The sequence below is a fragment of the Vipera berus genome, assembly GCF_964194415.1.
Source record: "Vipera berus genome assembly, chromosome: 1".
In the NCBI taxonomy this organism is placed as follows: Eukaryota; Metazoa; Chordata; class Lepidosauria; order Squamata; family Viperidae; genus Vipera; species Vipera berus.
In genome coordinates this window covers 254,545,896-254,562,630 of record NC_138202.1, presented here as the reverse complement: position 1 = coordinate 254,562,630, position 16,735 = coordinate 254,545,896, and the positions used below count along the sequence as shown (strand labels likewise).

Below are 16,735 nucleotides of genomic sequence, written 5' to 3'. Positions count from 1 at the left end.
GATATGTCTTATTTTTTATGTCAGATTGTACGCTATTTTGAGAATTAAAACTCATAGTACATTTACTCACCATTGCATACAACACTGATGTGTGTTGAATAAAGTTACAAGTCATCTCTAATTGGTATGAAAACACATGGACCATAATTTTGTATTCGAGGCATGTCTGGATATTAATGTACTAGACAACAGAGATTTTTACAAGGGTATTTAAAGAGCAATTACAAATGATATCTAGCACTCTGGCCATTCTAATACTTACTTTTCATCTGGTCGCAAAACATTGCAGAAGGAATCAGATCGATTTACAAAGAAACCAGTTTTCTTCACTACGTTTTCGGCAATCACATTCAGTCGATCAAGGACATTGCACAGTTTGCTAGGTGAGAATAAAAGTAAAAACTGTATTTTTTTTTCCTTTTGTTGAAAATATTTTTATTGAATCAAATGTAAAGCATTTTTTTAAAATACAAGAATAACTTTTGTTTTATTGTCTGATTTACAAGCACTGATAGTGTAAATGCAGAAGTCCACCTATCATACACAAAATGAAAGATGGTAAAAATAAATGTCATAAACTGGTCTGGAAAGAGTCGTAAGAGGTTAAAAACCATCCGGATCCCTCTAAATAAAACTGATGTGGTTTTATAGGTTTCTATGTTCAGATCCTAATCTCATAAGTTTTTAAAGGCCTTTAAAATGCTTCTTTTTTCAGACCTTTTATAAAGCACTGAACGGGTAAACCATTCAACATAGTGTGCATCCGCATAAAAAAGATCAATAGCACATTGCCAATAATAAGAAACAGTACTGAAAATAGAGGTGCCAATATCGTAATGCCCTTATATAAATCAATGATGTGACTGCATTTGGAACAATCTGTGCAATCCTGGACACAGTGGAGCTAGAGAAGATACAGAGGGTGGCAACTAAGATGATCACAGGGCTGGAGCAGCTTCCATTTGGTGCTTTGGTGAGACAAACAAGAGGGGACACAATTGAGGAGTACAAAATTGTGCATGGCATGGACAACATGGACAAAGGCGCACTGCTTTTTTTCCTTCCCAAAATACTGAAATCAGAGTTCATCCAATGAAATTGAATCCTGAAAAAGGACAGACGAACGAAATAGTTTTTCACATAATGCATAATACAGCTTTGGAATTTGCTACCACTAGGTGTGATATGGGCTAACAGTTTGGCTGTTTCAAAAACAGCTTGGCTCAACTGAAGCAAGTTCTGGGGATCAAGGGCTATTGATGGCAGTGGGATTGCATTTGAAGGACATCTGCTGGGACACTAGGAGATTTCCTTGTCCAGTTGATTGGCCACTGTAAGAAGAACTGCTGGACTAGAGAGGCCAGGGTTAGATCAGCAGTTCACTGCTGGTGTTCTTTTGTATGTTCCAAAGCTGGAAGAACTTTTTTTTTTCAGTTGCACTCCCCAACATCTGTTAAATTATGGCAGTATTAAGGAATCAGGTTAATGAGGTGATCCAGACAGGAAACATGATCAAATGGGCTAATTCTATTTTACTATAAGGTTAATAATAGAATCTTGCAAGTCTGAAAGCATATTTCTGCCTATTGCCTTTACAGTCCAAGAAACTAGGGAAGGTCCCTTCTGAGAGGTTTACCACATCCACATTCCTTTTTTTGGCTAAGCTACCTCTTGTTCGACTGTTCCCTTGGCTGTGGCTCTTCCCCTTGTCTACTAAGACCTTTCCTTATACCAGGGGTAGGCAACCTTGGCTCTTTTATGACTCGTGGACTTCAACTCCCAGAATTCTTGAGCCAGCCACGCTGAGGAGAAAGGGAGAGTTTCCAAGCTGAGCCATGCTGGCTCAGGAATTCTGGGAGTTGAAGTCCACGAGTCATAAAAGAGCCAAGGTTGCCTACCCCTGCCTTGTACCATTATATCAAGTTAGACAACTTTTTTTAAAATTTACATATTGTACCACAATTAGCATAAGCACCTACCAAATTTTTACCAAAGGCAAGGGCTGCACATGTGGGTAAGCTTTACTTGTTCATATGCTCTATAAACATACTCACAACCATGCGTACCTCTTTGTGTATTTGGCCATATCCCAAGGAATGTATACAATAGCATGTTCAGGAGGTAAAAACTGATTGAGGTAAGTTACAGCAGCAACAAGCTCCTCGCTTAGTATCCTTTCATGTTTTCTTTTTTCACGTTCCTTAAAAAGAAAGCATTAGGTGAAATGGCATATATATATATGTGTGTGTGTGTGTTAAATGATTTAGGCTCTTAGGGAGGAAAAAAAAATCTCTGCTAGAGCAAACTATATATATTAGTAAACAAAACAAAGCACTGAAGAATACAAACAATTTTTGCATTTTCAAAATGTGGCCAATCGTTAGTCAGGGCACTCTTTCAGAAATCTATAGTGACACAGAACTAACAACAACTTTAAAAAGTGCACCTCAGATATATCCACCCAAACAGGGCACACCATATGGTACACCACATAACAGCATACTCAGTTGGGAGCATAGAAGTTCTATTATGCTATGGGTTATTTTTGTCCCTAGTAATTTTCCTTTGGTTTCCGTTTTTTTGCATTGTACTGTGTTTCCTTACCTAACTGGAAACACAGAATGACCAAGGACAGGGGTAGGCAACCTTGGCTCTTTTATGACTTGTGGACTTCAACTCCCAGAATTCCTGAGCCAGCATGGCTCAGCTTGGAAACTCTCCCTTTCTCCTCAGCGTGGCTGGCTCAGGAATTCTGGGAGTTGAAATCCACGAGTCATAAAAGAGCCAAGGTTGCCTACCCTTGACCAAGGGCAAAAAAAAAAAAAGCAATGGGAGCAGTAGCAACCTCTGACTTTCTGCTGGTTTGGTTACAACTGACCACACTCTGACCACCCCCCAGGCTGTGATCCACTAGCGGGCTGTGGCCTTTTGGAAACCAGGTGGAATGAGAGGTGGGCCGGTGCATGCACACACAGCTCCACTCACACAACCAAGCCAGAAAGGTTGGGGACCGCTGTGATAGTGGACCTAGCCTCCAGCAGTCTAGAGAAAGACTGGTCTACTGAACCTCTGGGTGGAAGCATGGAAGTGTAACTACCACTGAAGTAATCACAAATTTGCACAATTACAATCCCATGGGAGCCCTAGGTCTCAGATTTTGGATGCATTCTATAAGTTAGCCCATTTGCAGTAACTTGGTTCAAAAAAAATGATGTCCTATCATGCATTGTTTCATCCGGTTAAAGGTTACAAACACAAGAGTTTTAGAGGGATATAGATTGGACAGGTGCTCCCTCAAGTCATTTTGAGTTGAATACAGTATGCTAAGCCTTGAGAAAAGAACAGAGACTGACAATTATGAACTCACCCTTCAAATATCTGAAAAGATTCCCAAGGAATAAAATTAAGACTCATTACTTCTTGTTCCAGGATTGCAAGGCATGGAATAATAGATTGAAGCTACACTAAGATATGTTCAGTTGAAAGTTGCAAAATACTTAACAATAAAAGCGATCTAACAGTCTAGCTTTCATTGGGTCTGTTTGAACAAAGTTAAACAGCCATTTGTCCAGGATGCTTTAATTTGGATTCCTGCATTGCACTTGGATGTTGAACTCAAAAGTTTAAATGAACCTTCCAGTTCTATGATTCTTTGAAATACATTTCCATGTGGCAATGGTGCTGAATAGAAAAAGCATCCCCATATAAACTGACCAATATCCACTTTTCTCTTTTTAACAACATTTGTAACAAACTATCCTTTAGTTCTACACCCTAAACGCGAACTCAAAAACATTGATGATAATCAATTAATATAAAAGAATACAACTGAATTATATTATAAACTTTAGTTATCATGAATCATAACACATGGATTTTTTTTGCCAAGAATACTTTATTTTTATCAGATTTTTAAAAAATCAAATTCATATTATTTGTCCCATAAAAATGTTTTAGATGCCAACTCCTGAAGCTCATGTTGCTCTAATCATGAAGCTTCATAACAGTGTTAAAACTCTTTCCTATGAAAATGATAAGTATGCAAATAACAGAAAAAGCGCTTTACTATTTCCTATTTTCACATCATACTAAATAGCAAATCATTGTTTAAAAAACATTTTTCTGAAATTATGTCTCTAAGTAAAAATACATAGGCTCTACATCTGATTAGGCAAGTGATTCAAGATTGGCTCAGATGTCTAGGATAATATCCTCTTCTCCCACACATAAATGACAAGAAATTGTTAATGGGGTTTTCTAGTACTGAGCATCTCCAGAGAAGCGCATTTTCAGCCATACTCCAGAAGCCCTGTGAATAACAGCATACAATGATTCACCTGGCAGAGTCACGTGAGCTTAGATACACATGAAAGCTGTAATTAAATCTAAAAATTTAACAGCCAACACCATTTTGTTACTAACTGTGTCTAATATTTGTTTACAACAGCCTCCAGCTCAGCTTCTGGAAACTGTTATCTCCAAATTGGCCGGGGGCGTGTGTGAAGGGGGGGAAGAGGAATCTGTTTACATTTTGGCTGATTGATTCACAAAGTCTCAGTTTGCACATTTTCAGAAACACAAGAGGTACATTCATAGGCTGACAATATTGAACAGGAATAAAGTGCCTTCAAAATACTAAAAAGAACTTTGTTGTTAGCATATGGTAGTTTATGATTGGTTTTTACTTTTATATCTTGTATTTAGCTCTGGAAAGTCGGGGAGGGGGGGAATGGGAGGGGGTAGGGTTGGGTTGGGTTGGGAAGGGGTGGGTGGGGGGTGGGGAGGGGTTGTTTTGATAAAATGTATTGAACAACTTTTCAATAAAAAAATACTAAAAAGAACTAAGGCCAGATCTGTGCTCTATACCAGCACTTTCCTCATCACTGGTATGGGCCATCTACCATATTTTGAGTGATGAAATGGATAAATCTCCACCCACTCCTACTCCACTATAAATTAATCCCTGTATCAGTGGTGGCGAACCTTTTAGAGACCGAGTGCACAAACTGCAACCCAAAACCCACTTATTTATCGCTGGGTGCCAGGTGGGCATGGCCCACTGGGTGGGTGTGGTGCTCATCGAAGATTGGGTGGGTGTGGCCAAGGCTGATGTGGTCACCTCAATGTTGCTCTTACGGAGGGGCACCTGTGGGGGGTGGGCAGGGTTGGGGAGCTCCAGGTCTCTGGCAGGTGGGGCGGTAGGCAGGAGACTCATCCTGTGGGTGCCATTGCCATGGGGCAAGGCAAGGGCTGGGGCAGCTGCTGCCTGACACCATTGGCCCCCGCACACAGAGGCCAGCGAGCGCATTGGGGCCAACGGTGTCTGTCAGTAGCCACAGCCTGCCAGCCCCTCGACAGGCACACTCTGGGGTTCCGCAGCCCATCGTCAGCAGCTCAAAGAAGCCACCTCCGAGATGGATGGTCAGCCAACAGCTGAGGAGGTGATGCAGTGGGTCGTGCCTGGGAAAAGGAGAGCATGGAAGGCCAGGAGGGACAGGATGGGGGGGGAGAGAAACCAGCCACGCCAGGATGCATTCAGCCACATGGGATCTCGGCAAATTAGCAGGTGGCTGGTTGAAGAGGGACAGTTTCCACCTCCGGGGCATGGCACGGGTGCCCACAGAGAGAGCTCTGAGTGCCGCCTCTGGCACCTGTGCCATAGGTTCGCCACCACTGCCCTATATATAAAGCCATTTTCTGTCCTAAGCTGTCTAAAATCCTTCCAGGAGATTCACTTGCTAGATATTCCCAGCTCTGTTTTGCTATAGTGCCTGGTACCATGACTCTTCTTCTGGCTAGTTATTGCCCAGTATTTCATCCTGGGCTGCTACTTCCTCAGCAAATCAATAGCTTCTTTTCTTCCAGTTGATCCAATGATGGCTAGAAAGAGCATGGAGTTCTAGCCACTATCTTTTCCCAACCTCTTCTGCCAGCACTTCCGTTCCACCTTTAATGTGCCAGAGGATACTAGGCTAGTTATTGCCCACAGGCTACATGAAGCATGTTTTCCTTTATTTTTTTACCTACTTCAATTGTTCATTTAGCTTTTAATTTGTTTAAAAAGTCTAACTTACAAAACAGGCACACTGGCACTATACTTGAACAAATGCTACTGTAGTTCTGTTTAACTGAATGATTAATTCTTTGCTGTCTCAAAGGAACAGCATCCTCCCTTAGCTTTAATAACTGTAGCATCATTTTGTTGTCGCTAAGAAAGCCTGATTCAAGAAGCTAAACCTTCTTTAAAAAAAAAAGGTTTCTCCTGTCCAGTCATGTCCAACTCTAGGATGTACTGCTCATCTCCCTTTCCTACCAAGGAAGCTAGAGTTGTCTGAAGATGCTTCTGTGGTCCTGTGGCCGGCATGACTGTACATTGAGATGCATGGAGTGCAGTTACCTTCCCACTGAAGTGGTACCTATTTATCTACTTGCATTTGCATGCTTTTGAACTGCTAGGTTGACCGAAGCTGAGGCAAGAATGGGAGCTCACCCCATCATGTGGTGCTTGGGTCTCAAACTGCCAACTTTCCTTCTTACCCTCAGTTAATCTGCAATTTATTACACAGATGATAAAGAAAAATACATTGTTATCTGTTTTGTACACTTTAACAACAGAAACGCTATGAGATAGGTTAAGAGTTCTATGAAGTGGTACCTCTTTGATCTGCTCAGTTCTGCCCTTCCAAGTGCCCCCATCCCCAACATAGTGAACCAGGATCTCTTCCTCAGCGCTTCCAATTAATGGAGGCAGTCCGTTCCTCTTTGCTTTAATAGACATAACTTCTATGCCAGGGGTTCCCAACCAGGGGTGATGAACCCCCCTGGGGGTACGAGACGATATTCCAGGGGGTGCAAAAACTTGGGTTTTCAAAATTATAGTGCATATGCATAATTTGTTGCTGCTATTTCGAACTTTTGTGAAGGGTCTGAGAATATATCAGAAGCGTTCTAGGGGTGCGGGATATAGAAAAGGTTGGGAACCACTGTTCTATTCACACACGTGTGTACAGACATTTACTGGATGCCAACAAAATGGCTATGTTAACATAGTGCAGAATCACTGCTGCAGTAACATTTAGATTAGATTAGATTATTTATTTATTTAATTCCATTTATATCCCACCCTTCTCCGAAGACTCAGGGCGGCTTACAAGCTTAGCAGTAGCCTTCATTCTATGTATATGCCTGCTTATTAGATTAGATTAGATTTATTGAATTTATATGCTGCCCTTCTCCCTAAGGACTCAGGGCGGCTCACAACAAAAAATTTAAGAAACATGGAATACAAAATTTAAAAAAGAATTAAACAATAAATGTAATAGATACATGACAATTTAACTCAATAAAAGCCAAATTTAAAAAACATAGTCAGTCCAGACCCGCTTGTTGGAATAACCAAGTCTTCAGGTCACGGCGGATTGACCGAAGGTCAGGGGCTGTCCGCAGCTCCGGAGGCAGTTCATTCCACATTTAGTGGAGTTTCATTCAAGGAGCGCTTGAATCAACTGAATCAAAGCAAACGTTTCTTTGAAATTTTGTACTGGCTTTCTTTACAACCCAACACTTTTATGATTAAACAAGGGAGTTCAAAAATGATGAGAATGCTTTAGATTCAAATCGATTTCATTCTTTCTCCTCCCCCGTTTCATTTTTCTATATTCGTCCTCCAATTCTCACACAGTAGTCTGTCTCTACTAAAACGTTCACAGCTATACAAAAGGAAACTTTGTAATGGAATTCAGAACTTTGTCTATTCATCCATTCACATGTTAATGCTCAAAAGTTAATTCAAACAGCTATTACAGATGATTTTGCAGCTGAGCCCAAATAGGACTAACTTTGAACTGAGGAAAGAAATTGGAAAGGTGAGTTAAGAATGGACCAAATCAGGACAAGGCTGCAAAGTAAAACATGACAGGAAAAGGAAAGATTGCCCCCAATGCAACAGGTGGGAGAAATAGTTGGGTAGCTGCTCAGAATGCTGCTACCTCCCCGATTCTAAGCCTCCTTCTTTTCTGGCAATGGGATCCAGAGAGAAGGACATGCAGATCACGTTGTGCTTCTCAGTCTGCATATGCAGTCTACCCGCAATAAAAGAAAAACTATGGAATAACGATCTTGAATGTTTCTGTCCTAGTAAACTGAGGGAGATCAATTTAAACAATATAAAATTTCTGTGAACTTAAAATGAGGCTAACACAACAACAAAAAATGGCTTTATGAACATTGGACACCTCAGAGAATAGGGGTTGGTTTCAATCATCTTGTCATTGGAAATACAATTCAGGAATTGGAACAATACTTCACATGGTTTGGTTTTGTCCTATTTGGCTGACATCAAAAGGATTATTACTATGAGTGGATCAACTGCTGTGTCTTAGTGTGTTAACAAAGCAAGTCAGATGGAAATTATCCCCTGCTCCCAAAAGAGACAGGTTTGAAGGTAACTGCACTGCATGGCAGGAAATAAAGGCATAAGAATATGAAGCTTGATTTCACAACAATAGCACCTATATCTGAGATACAGTTGCAGTAGTTTGGATTCTTTTGTAGTGACTTTTATTAATTTTTCTACAGTAAAGTAGCTCTTGTATCCCTGAATGACCGTAGTTACGTCCATTGACAGAACAAGACTAAGTAAGTGATTAAGCAACATTGCAAGCTCAGTTAGATTTTAATTTCTGTGGATATAGCAAATGGAACTGCTGAAGAAGGTGCCATGCCTGGATAACCTTTGCTACTTCCCAGAGTCTGTGCCTCTGTTTATATCTTCCAATGAACCAGATATTCCAGTCTGGCCTTCCAATCTCAAGGATCCAAGAGTTTTCACCACAAATTCATCCTTCCTATAACTGAGACTGGGAAGGTTAGACAGCAATATATTCAGAGATCAGGAAGCAACGAAAGGGTGAACAACAACTGGGTTGATTTGTGCTAATAAAGCGAACAGGCCAATAAATTTGGAATTGAGCTTTTGGGGAAAGCGTCTGTAAGGTAAGAATTAAGTAGAAAGACCTAATAGCAATGAGAACTGTTCTAGATTGTGGTGGTCAGCGGTACATTTCTTTGAAGTTTTGAAAAGAAAAATCCATCTGGTTGCCTGAAATTCCCATAGAAAATGTAAGGCGTCAGATACAAAGCAGGATAAGGCACAAGATGGCAATATGTATGGTTGGTAACTAAACAAGGTCTGAATGGCTACACGTCAGCATGTTGTCATTTGTGAACTTTAAAAATATGCAATATGTCAGGCCAATCATCTTGCTGATAATTTACATAGATTTGGGGCAGAATGTGGTTCAATGAGCTTAAAGTTTTTCTTTCTTAGATAAGAGATAGTTTTTCCACCTGCCTCTTGATTCAGTAAGAGACTCTTTCAGTTTCAGGCTGGGGTTGTTTTTTTCTGACTGTGTTAGAAATAGTCTCCACAATAGCGGTTCACTTAAAATAACCATATCACCTTAAAGATACAATGTAAATCTATTAGGTTTGCAAACAACTGCAATGTACACCAGGCTCCCAGCAAAACCCTGGCAGCTTGCTGAGCAGACCTGAGCGAAAGCAGAAACATGGCTTACACACCTTTGACCCACTACATTTCAAACACAAGATTTTTTTTAAAAAGGCAGATACTGTGCAAATTATACTGCATGACAGTGGAATGGTTTTAACAAACCCACCTGAGTGTCACTATTTATCCCTCTCTGGGTTAGCATACTAGCTATACTACCTTTTGAGATGTGGTCAGTGAATATCAACCATCTGGTTTATTGAACCACTTGTTCCTCACTGATTCCTCCCTCTGTTGCCTAGCTCGGGGTCAATTTGGCTTGCTGTGAATGTTTCCTTCCAAGAGCACTTGAAGCAGTTCACATGAATTAGGGAGAAGCAGTTCACATGAATTAGGGAGAAGGGAGCTCATGGATTTGGTACTGAATGCAGCTCACATGTGTATGCAGGATGGTATCTTACAGATAGTCCTCAACCTGCAATTGGTGCAGGTTCGAGTCCCACCAGGCTCAAGGTTGACTCAGCCTTCCATCCTTCCGAGGTAGGTAAAATGAGGACCCAGATTGTTGGGGGCAATTAAGCTGACTTTGTAATAATGCCGCTTGGGGTGTGTGTGAAAGCCCTAATAAGCAGGCATATACATAGAATGAAGGCTATTGCTAAGCACATTGGTTTGTGCTTAAATTGTAAGCCGCCCTGAGTCTTCGGAGAAGGGCGGGATATAAATGGGATTAAAATAAATAAATAAAATAAATAAACTTACAACAGTTCATTTAGTGACCGTGAAGAGTTACAACAGCACTGGAAAAAATGACTTAAAGACTGTTTTTCACATTGACAACCATTGTACAATCCTCCTCATGGTCACGTGATCAAAATTCAGACGCTTGGCAACTGACTCCTATTAATGACATTTTGCAGTGTCCTGGGGTCACGTGATCACCGTTTCCAAACTACCAACAAACAAAGTCAACGGGGAAGCCAGATTTAAGCAGACCTCTTTCTGCTTAGCCTCTGTGAACAAAACTAGCCATGTTGTTACCGTATGCTGAGATTTACAGAGACGATCATCACTAGCTTTTTTTTTTTTTTTACCACAGGCAGCAGACTCTTAACTAACATTTTTATGGTAGCCGGAAATCTTGTTTCATTTGCTACTTTTTGATTTTCCAGCAACTTCAGAAGGAGTTTTGATTATTTTAAGTAGTCTTTTACTCTTAATTTGACACTTCCTTCCTTTCTTTTCCAGTTTCTAAAAAGCTACAACACAAAGCACTTTGGGCTAAATCCAAGCTTTCCTCTACCAATAATAGAGACATTTGAAGTCATATGTGAATTACTACTCAGATATTGTGAGGGGGAGTGACGTTGGGATGCCATCTGCTTTTTTGAAAGGAACTACTGATGTCCAGAGGCAACTTCTCCTCACCCAGGTTCTTAGCTAAGAAAAGCACACACTAATACAAAGTGAGGAGGAGTGTAGGGGAAAAAAGGTGATAAGCCAATGTAGAGACAGGGAAGCGGAGGAAACACCTGAAGATTGGCAGCTGTTATAAGCAGGCAAGAAGACTACCAGTCCACTGCCAGGATCACAAACTACGGGTGAGCTGGATATCCTGGTGGGAGTCCTGCTTGGAGCTTTGTCTGGAGCTTGGCAGCCACTAGAAAAGGCGCAAGCACACTGAAACAGCACCCCATTTTATGTAATATAAGAACTTCTGGAATATGGCAAAGGTTGATGTTACTTTAAAGACTCTGGGACTGTTCTTTGCACTGAGTATTCACAGGCCAAATACAAAGAACCTGCGTATTGAAGAGATAGTTACGTGGCAGCCTCACTTTGCAAAGTCTGAGAAGGATGGAGTAGATTCAGAGCAATGGCCTATTATTAGGGAAGCTGTGTGCTGCAATCAAGTATTTGATATGCTGTGTTGTGCTCAATCCTTGGAGAGCAAAGAACCCTCACAGACAGCTAACATATCTTACCTTCATTTTTCGTTTTAAGCATGCTTTCCCTACCCATGACTATATCACCTAGAAAACATGTTTATCCAGTTAGCTATTAATATAAATAATGATATACTGAGTAATGCTGCACATATGCTATGCACTCAGTAATTTTATCTGTAATATCAACAATCCCATGAGGGATTCTAGGGTACCAAGGAAGCAACAATTGACAGAGATCATAAAATCACTTCACATCTTTTCCACTTCTGTCCTCTCAGAGGAGGAACTTTTATTTATTTTTTTATTTTATTTATTTTTATTACATTTATATCCCGCCCTTCTCCGAAGACTCAGGGCGGCTTACAAGCTTAGCAATAGCCTTCATTCTATGTATATGCCTGCTTATTAGGGCTTTCACACACACCCCAAGCGGCATTATTACAAAGTCAGCTTAATTGCCCCCAACAATCTGGGTCCTCATTTTACCTACCTCGGAAGGATGGAAGGCTGAGTCAACCTTGAGCCTTCATAACAAATAACTGACACACTACCTTCAACATCCCAAGCTTCTATAGGAAGCTTGCATATCTGTTTGAGGTTTTTCAGACTTTCTTGAAATGCATCAGAACTCTTCACTCTTAAGATATTTTCTTCTACATTTTCTTCTCTCTCTCCCCCAATCCCGCAAATGTACAAAGGAATAATCATTTGGAAAATCGGGGATAATCAAAAAATGCAGGTTATTTAACATCATGATTTGTTACTAGGGTCATATTTTTACTAAGTTAGCCTCTTTTCTGTATCATTCTTTTTCTATCACTGGGTTTGAACTTTTAAACTCTATGAACAATGGCAGCTAAAAATACTTCCCCCATTCAGATTATAAGCATTTTGGCTCTGTATATGTACCTGTATAACTTGGTTATATAGTGTTTTTAACATAACAACACTAATCTTTCTCCTTGGCTCAGCCACTAATAAAGCTGAGAGGGTGTAAGCAAGAATAGCATTCAAATACTCCTAGGGATCAGTATATTCTGTCAGATAAATGGCTTTTTGGAATGTCAGATTGGATCTTGAGCAGCTGTTCTGTAAGAAACTTACAACAAAGCAAGTGAAAATAAATTATTTGCTTCATTTTTTCCCCACTGTGTCATTCTCAGTGAGTAATTTATGTTCTAAAGCAGGGGTTTCAAACATCATGTGACTTGTCGTGACGTATCATGACTTTTTCCTCATTGCCGGCAATGGGGTGGGTGCGGTTTTGGCGTGATGCATCCAGCCCACGGGCCTGCAATTTGTTCTAAAGTGATCAAAGGGCCAGCCTGTTAATTAATGTGGCTGAAAAAGAAAATTTAAAAAATATTGTGTGTCTAAGTTTTCTCTTCAGTGGCTGCTGACAAAAAGAACAGTTAGGAGAATTACTTACTAATGAAACAATTTTAGGTACAGTTTTGCTTCAAGTGTTGACACAATTATAAAGACTGGAATTCTTGCTCTTTAACATTATTTTTGATATTAAAATTATGTGAATTTAATTCTAGTACAAGTTTACAATATCACAAATGTAAAATACTGCCATACAGTATTTTAAACAGTGGTTTAAAATAAACAAGTTACATTAATAATGTAGGCTAATTCTATTAGAATGCAAGCTTAAGGCTTGCCAGTTGGCTACCAGAAATGATGCAACATTCTTATAATGGAAACCTACAAAAGATCTCTCTAAAGACGGAGGGACTATAGGTTTGGACTAGAGCAAACCCTTTGTAGTAGAATTTCACCTTCAAACCCTAGCATCTCCTGGTAGGGCTCAGAAAAACTGCTAGCTGAAATGTAGCCAATCAGCATAGAAAATGTTGAACTTGATTGATTATTCATTGATATCAGAATTCAGATGCCACAATGTACCTGAACACTATTAATCTTCCCCCATTCCTCAGTATAGAAGAGCAATTTAACCTCATGTTAAAATCATAAACTAAGATCAGGCTTTACAAACTAAGATTTGGAATTGAGCAAGTAAATCAACTATGAAGACTATGATTTTATAATGCAATTATCTTCTTTTGATCGCTGCTGAAAACTTTCAATTTTCTCTTCTAACACAGAAGGAATAAAAGAAGCATTCCAACTTGAGAACCTCTAATAGAATTGTATAGAGAACCTCTATATGATTGCTTATTATCAAATTCAATTTTGGCAAGTTCATGGCAACTTTTAAAAACTTTGCTTCGTATAAACATCTTTTTCCTCCATCTAATTCATACTGAAGAACTAAAAATGTCTTTCCCTTAATCTGTACCTCCAAAGAGTGGGCTAATAATGGTAATCTCCAAACTGATGTTGGCATTGGTTGTTTCAGTCAAACTGCATGCTTCTTCAGAGACACTCCTTTCCTTACAGCCGTGCCTAGAAAGATATTCAGTGTGTTCAGAAAGTATTCAGACCCCCTTCACTTTTGCCAGTTTTTTTATGCTGCAGCCTGATTCTACATTGACAAAAGTAAAGGGAATCTGAATACTTTCTGAATATACTGTACATCCATGCATCATTTGCTAAAATCTTGAGATCTGAAACTGGTATGTAGGATATACTGTATACACAAGCTAACTGTGGATTCTTAAGAAATGAATTTTTTGCAAAATATTTAGAAGAAGCAGAAAGTTTATTATAAGAACTGACTTTTATCCTCTGTTTGGCACATTTAGGAACATTTAGGAATTATATTTCAGAATGTACTAATGTGCTCAGTTTCCATATATGCAAAGACATAGCTGAAATCCTTAAGACGACAGAAATTCTTGATCGAACAAAACACTGCATTAAGTCACTAGCCATATTTATTTAAAACTCTTTACCAAAAGCAATAATTTATTTTACTCACTGACAAGTTACAATTAAAAAACTGCAAAAGGGAAGCATAGGTCCGAGAACTTGTCTCTGAAAGGTCAAAGAATTTTTGTAGCAGCTTTCCATGGGAATGCTACATGGATTGGAAAATAGAAGTAAATACAAGCCTCCCTACACAAGGTAGTAGCAATAATACCTTCCATAAATGCAGCTTATAGTCAATGTTAAAAATTAATAAAATAAATAATTAGAATGTACTGAAAATATTAAAGCAAAAATATTTCACAAAATCATAAAGACTTACCTGAAAATAAATCAGGAAAATGATCCCATGTACATTAACACTTTTTTGTAATATTTTTGAATGGTTTAATAAGATATATAATTTATCTTGATTTTTCTGAATGCCAAGATCTTGCTCTTTATGGTCTCTCTCTCTCTCTCTATCTCCAAGAGCTGACAACATTTAGGAATTAACACAAGCAAAAATGTTTACCTTCACAAGATTCAAAATGATGATCGGAGAGCCAAATCTCTGGAGCATTTGATCAAAGTGAAGAGCAGCTACATGAGCAAATGGATCTGCCTGATCCACTAGAAAAAGAGTAATTCATATTACATGAACAGAGTCCTAGGATCTTATTAGGTCTTCATATGCTACACATTTCATTAGCAATCTTCATGGAAACTACAAAGTAGATGGAAACCAATTGAGCTTATTTTCAGGACAGATAATACTCTTTTCCTCTCGACTATTTTTTAATATTTTTTTCTAAATCTGAAAAGTGATTTCCCTACACACACACTATTTAATATTTATTTGTGGGTCTGTACATATGTGTATATAGTATGGTTACGTGTGTGTCATGTATGTGTTCCACTTTGAGAGCGGGCAGCTAAATTTCATTTTTCATGTGTACCGTTGTGCCCACAGTAAAAAAAAATAACAATAAAGGTTATCTTATCTTATCTCATCTTCCATTCCCTCATCTAAGTCATTTATGAAAATATTGAAGAGTACTGGGCTTAAGATGGAACCTTGTGGTATCCCACTAGTTAGTTCCCTCCATGTAGATGTCGTATTAAAGGCTACTTGTTGAGTATAGATTGTTAGCCAGTTACAAATCCATCTGGTGGTGATCCCACATTCTTCTAGCTTACCAAGAAATAGGTTATGGTCTACTTTGTCAAATGCCTTGCTGAAGTCTAAGTATACTGTACTATGTCCACAGCATTTCAGTAGTCTACTAATTTAGTCACTTTGTCAAAGAATGAAATAAGATTGCTTTTGCATGATCTGTTTTTAACAAACCTGTACCAGAAAAAAGTATTGAGATGCATGCTAAGCAAATATTTCCCAACAACTCACTTGGCTGACAGTGTTGGAATACAATATTTGAAAGAATTCAATGCAGAAGGGGACTCTGGTTTCAGATCTACTTTGGCCACACAGAAGTATGAATAAGACATAGGTTCGGAATTAGCTGTAATTAGATGAATGAGCATGACCTTGTCACAGTTCCCACTTCACTATGGTTTTATCTGTTGCATTTAAATTCCACTGTTTCTCCTGGAGTTCAGAATGGTAAGTATGAGGTACTGACCCTTTCAATTTTACCTACTAACTTAATGATCTCATCAAGAAAAAAACTGAACAAATAATGGATTGCAGTCAGTTATTATCACTTGGATGATAGAATGGTTTGATCCACTATCTTATCAAAGTGCAACCAGCAAAGATACAATTTCCAATGATTTTTACTTCTTTCTGCAGCTTCCTATCCCACTAATGATGTTGTTCAAAAAGCTTAACCAACTGGGAAGCATAGATGGGATAAAGGGAAAAGAGGGAAATCTTTCTTAATTTCAGTATCTGAAGTTTTACTGGATCAGTGAAGTGATACAATTGCCTTTTTACTTTCCTTTTTGATGAGTTTTAAAACACACAGTACAACATATTTTTTTAATCCCCTGGCGCCATCTTATATAACTACTTGTGATAGATAAAACAAATCCATAATTCAATAACACAATATTTCATATTTTCTATTTGAGAGCAAAAGAAGACAACAAAGCAGCAATGGTTTTATGCCTGATTTAGTCTCTGTCTTTTAAGTTCTGTTCTGTTAACCTAAGCAGCCTACCAGAAGAAGCAAGGAATACTATTTTTTCTATGTACGTGATAGGTAATAAAGATAAGTAAATGCTTTTGGTAGCCAGTTAACTAAATGATTAATATATTATTGAATTTCTAAAAAACTGTCATAGCTCTGTTGGTCCAACACTACACCCATCCCTGCATGGATAATACTTATTACAGGTAGTCCTCAATTTAGGACTGTAATGGAGTCAGCCCATTATGTCGTCACAGTTAAGTGAAGTATCTTATCTAATGACCCCTCCAATTCAATTGTTAAATGAG

The 16,735-nt window shown here is 38.9% G+C and overlaps 1 protein-coding gene across 1 annotated transcript in view; it reads right to left on the bottom strand.

Moving 5' to 3' along the window:
- The window catches only part of FIG4 (FIG4 phosphoinositide 5-phosphatase), a 104,794-nt gene that overhangs the window by 42,526 nt on the left and 45,533 nt on the right, over positions 1 to 16,735 (bottom strand). The window contains exons 10-12 of the mRNA XM_081343590.1: positions 14,810 to 14,907; positions 2,067 to 2,200; positions 263 to 379 (exon numbers count right to left, since the gene is read on the bottom strand). Of these exons, the coding sequence (XP_081199716.1) occupies positions 263 to 379; positions 2,067 to 2,200; positions 14,810 to 14,907 (349 nt within the window). The remainder of the gene's footprint in view (positions 1 to 262; positions 380 to 2,066; positions 2,201 to 14,809; positions 14,908 to 16,735) is intronic.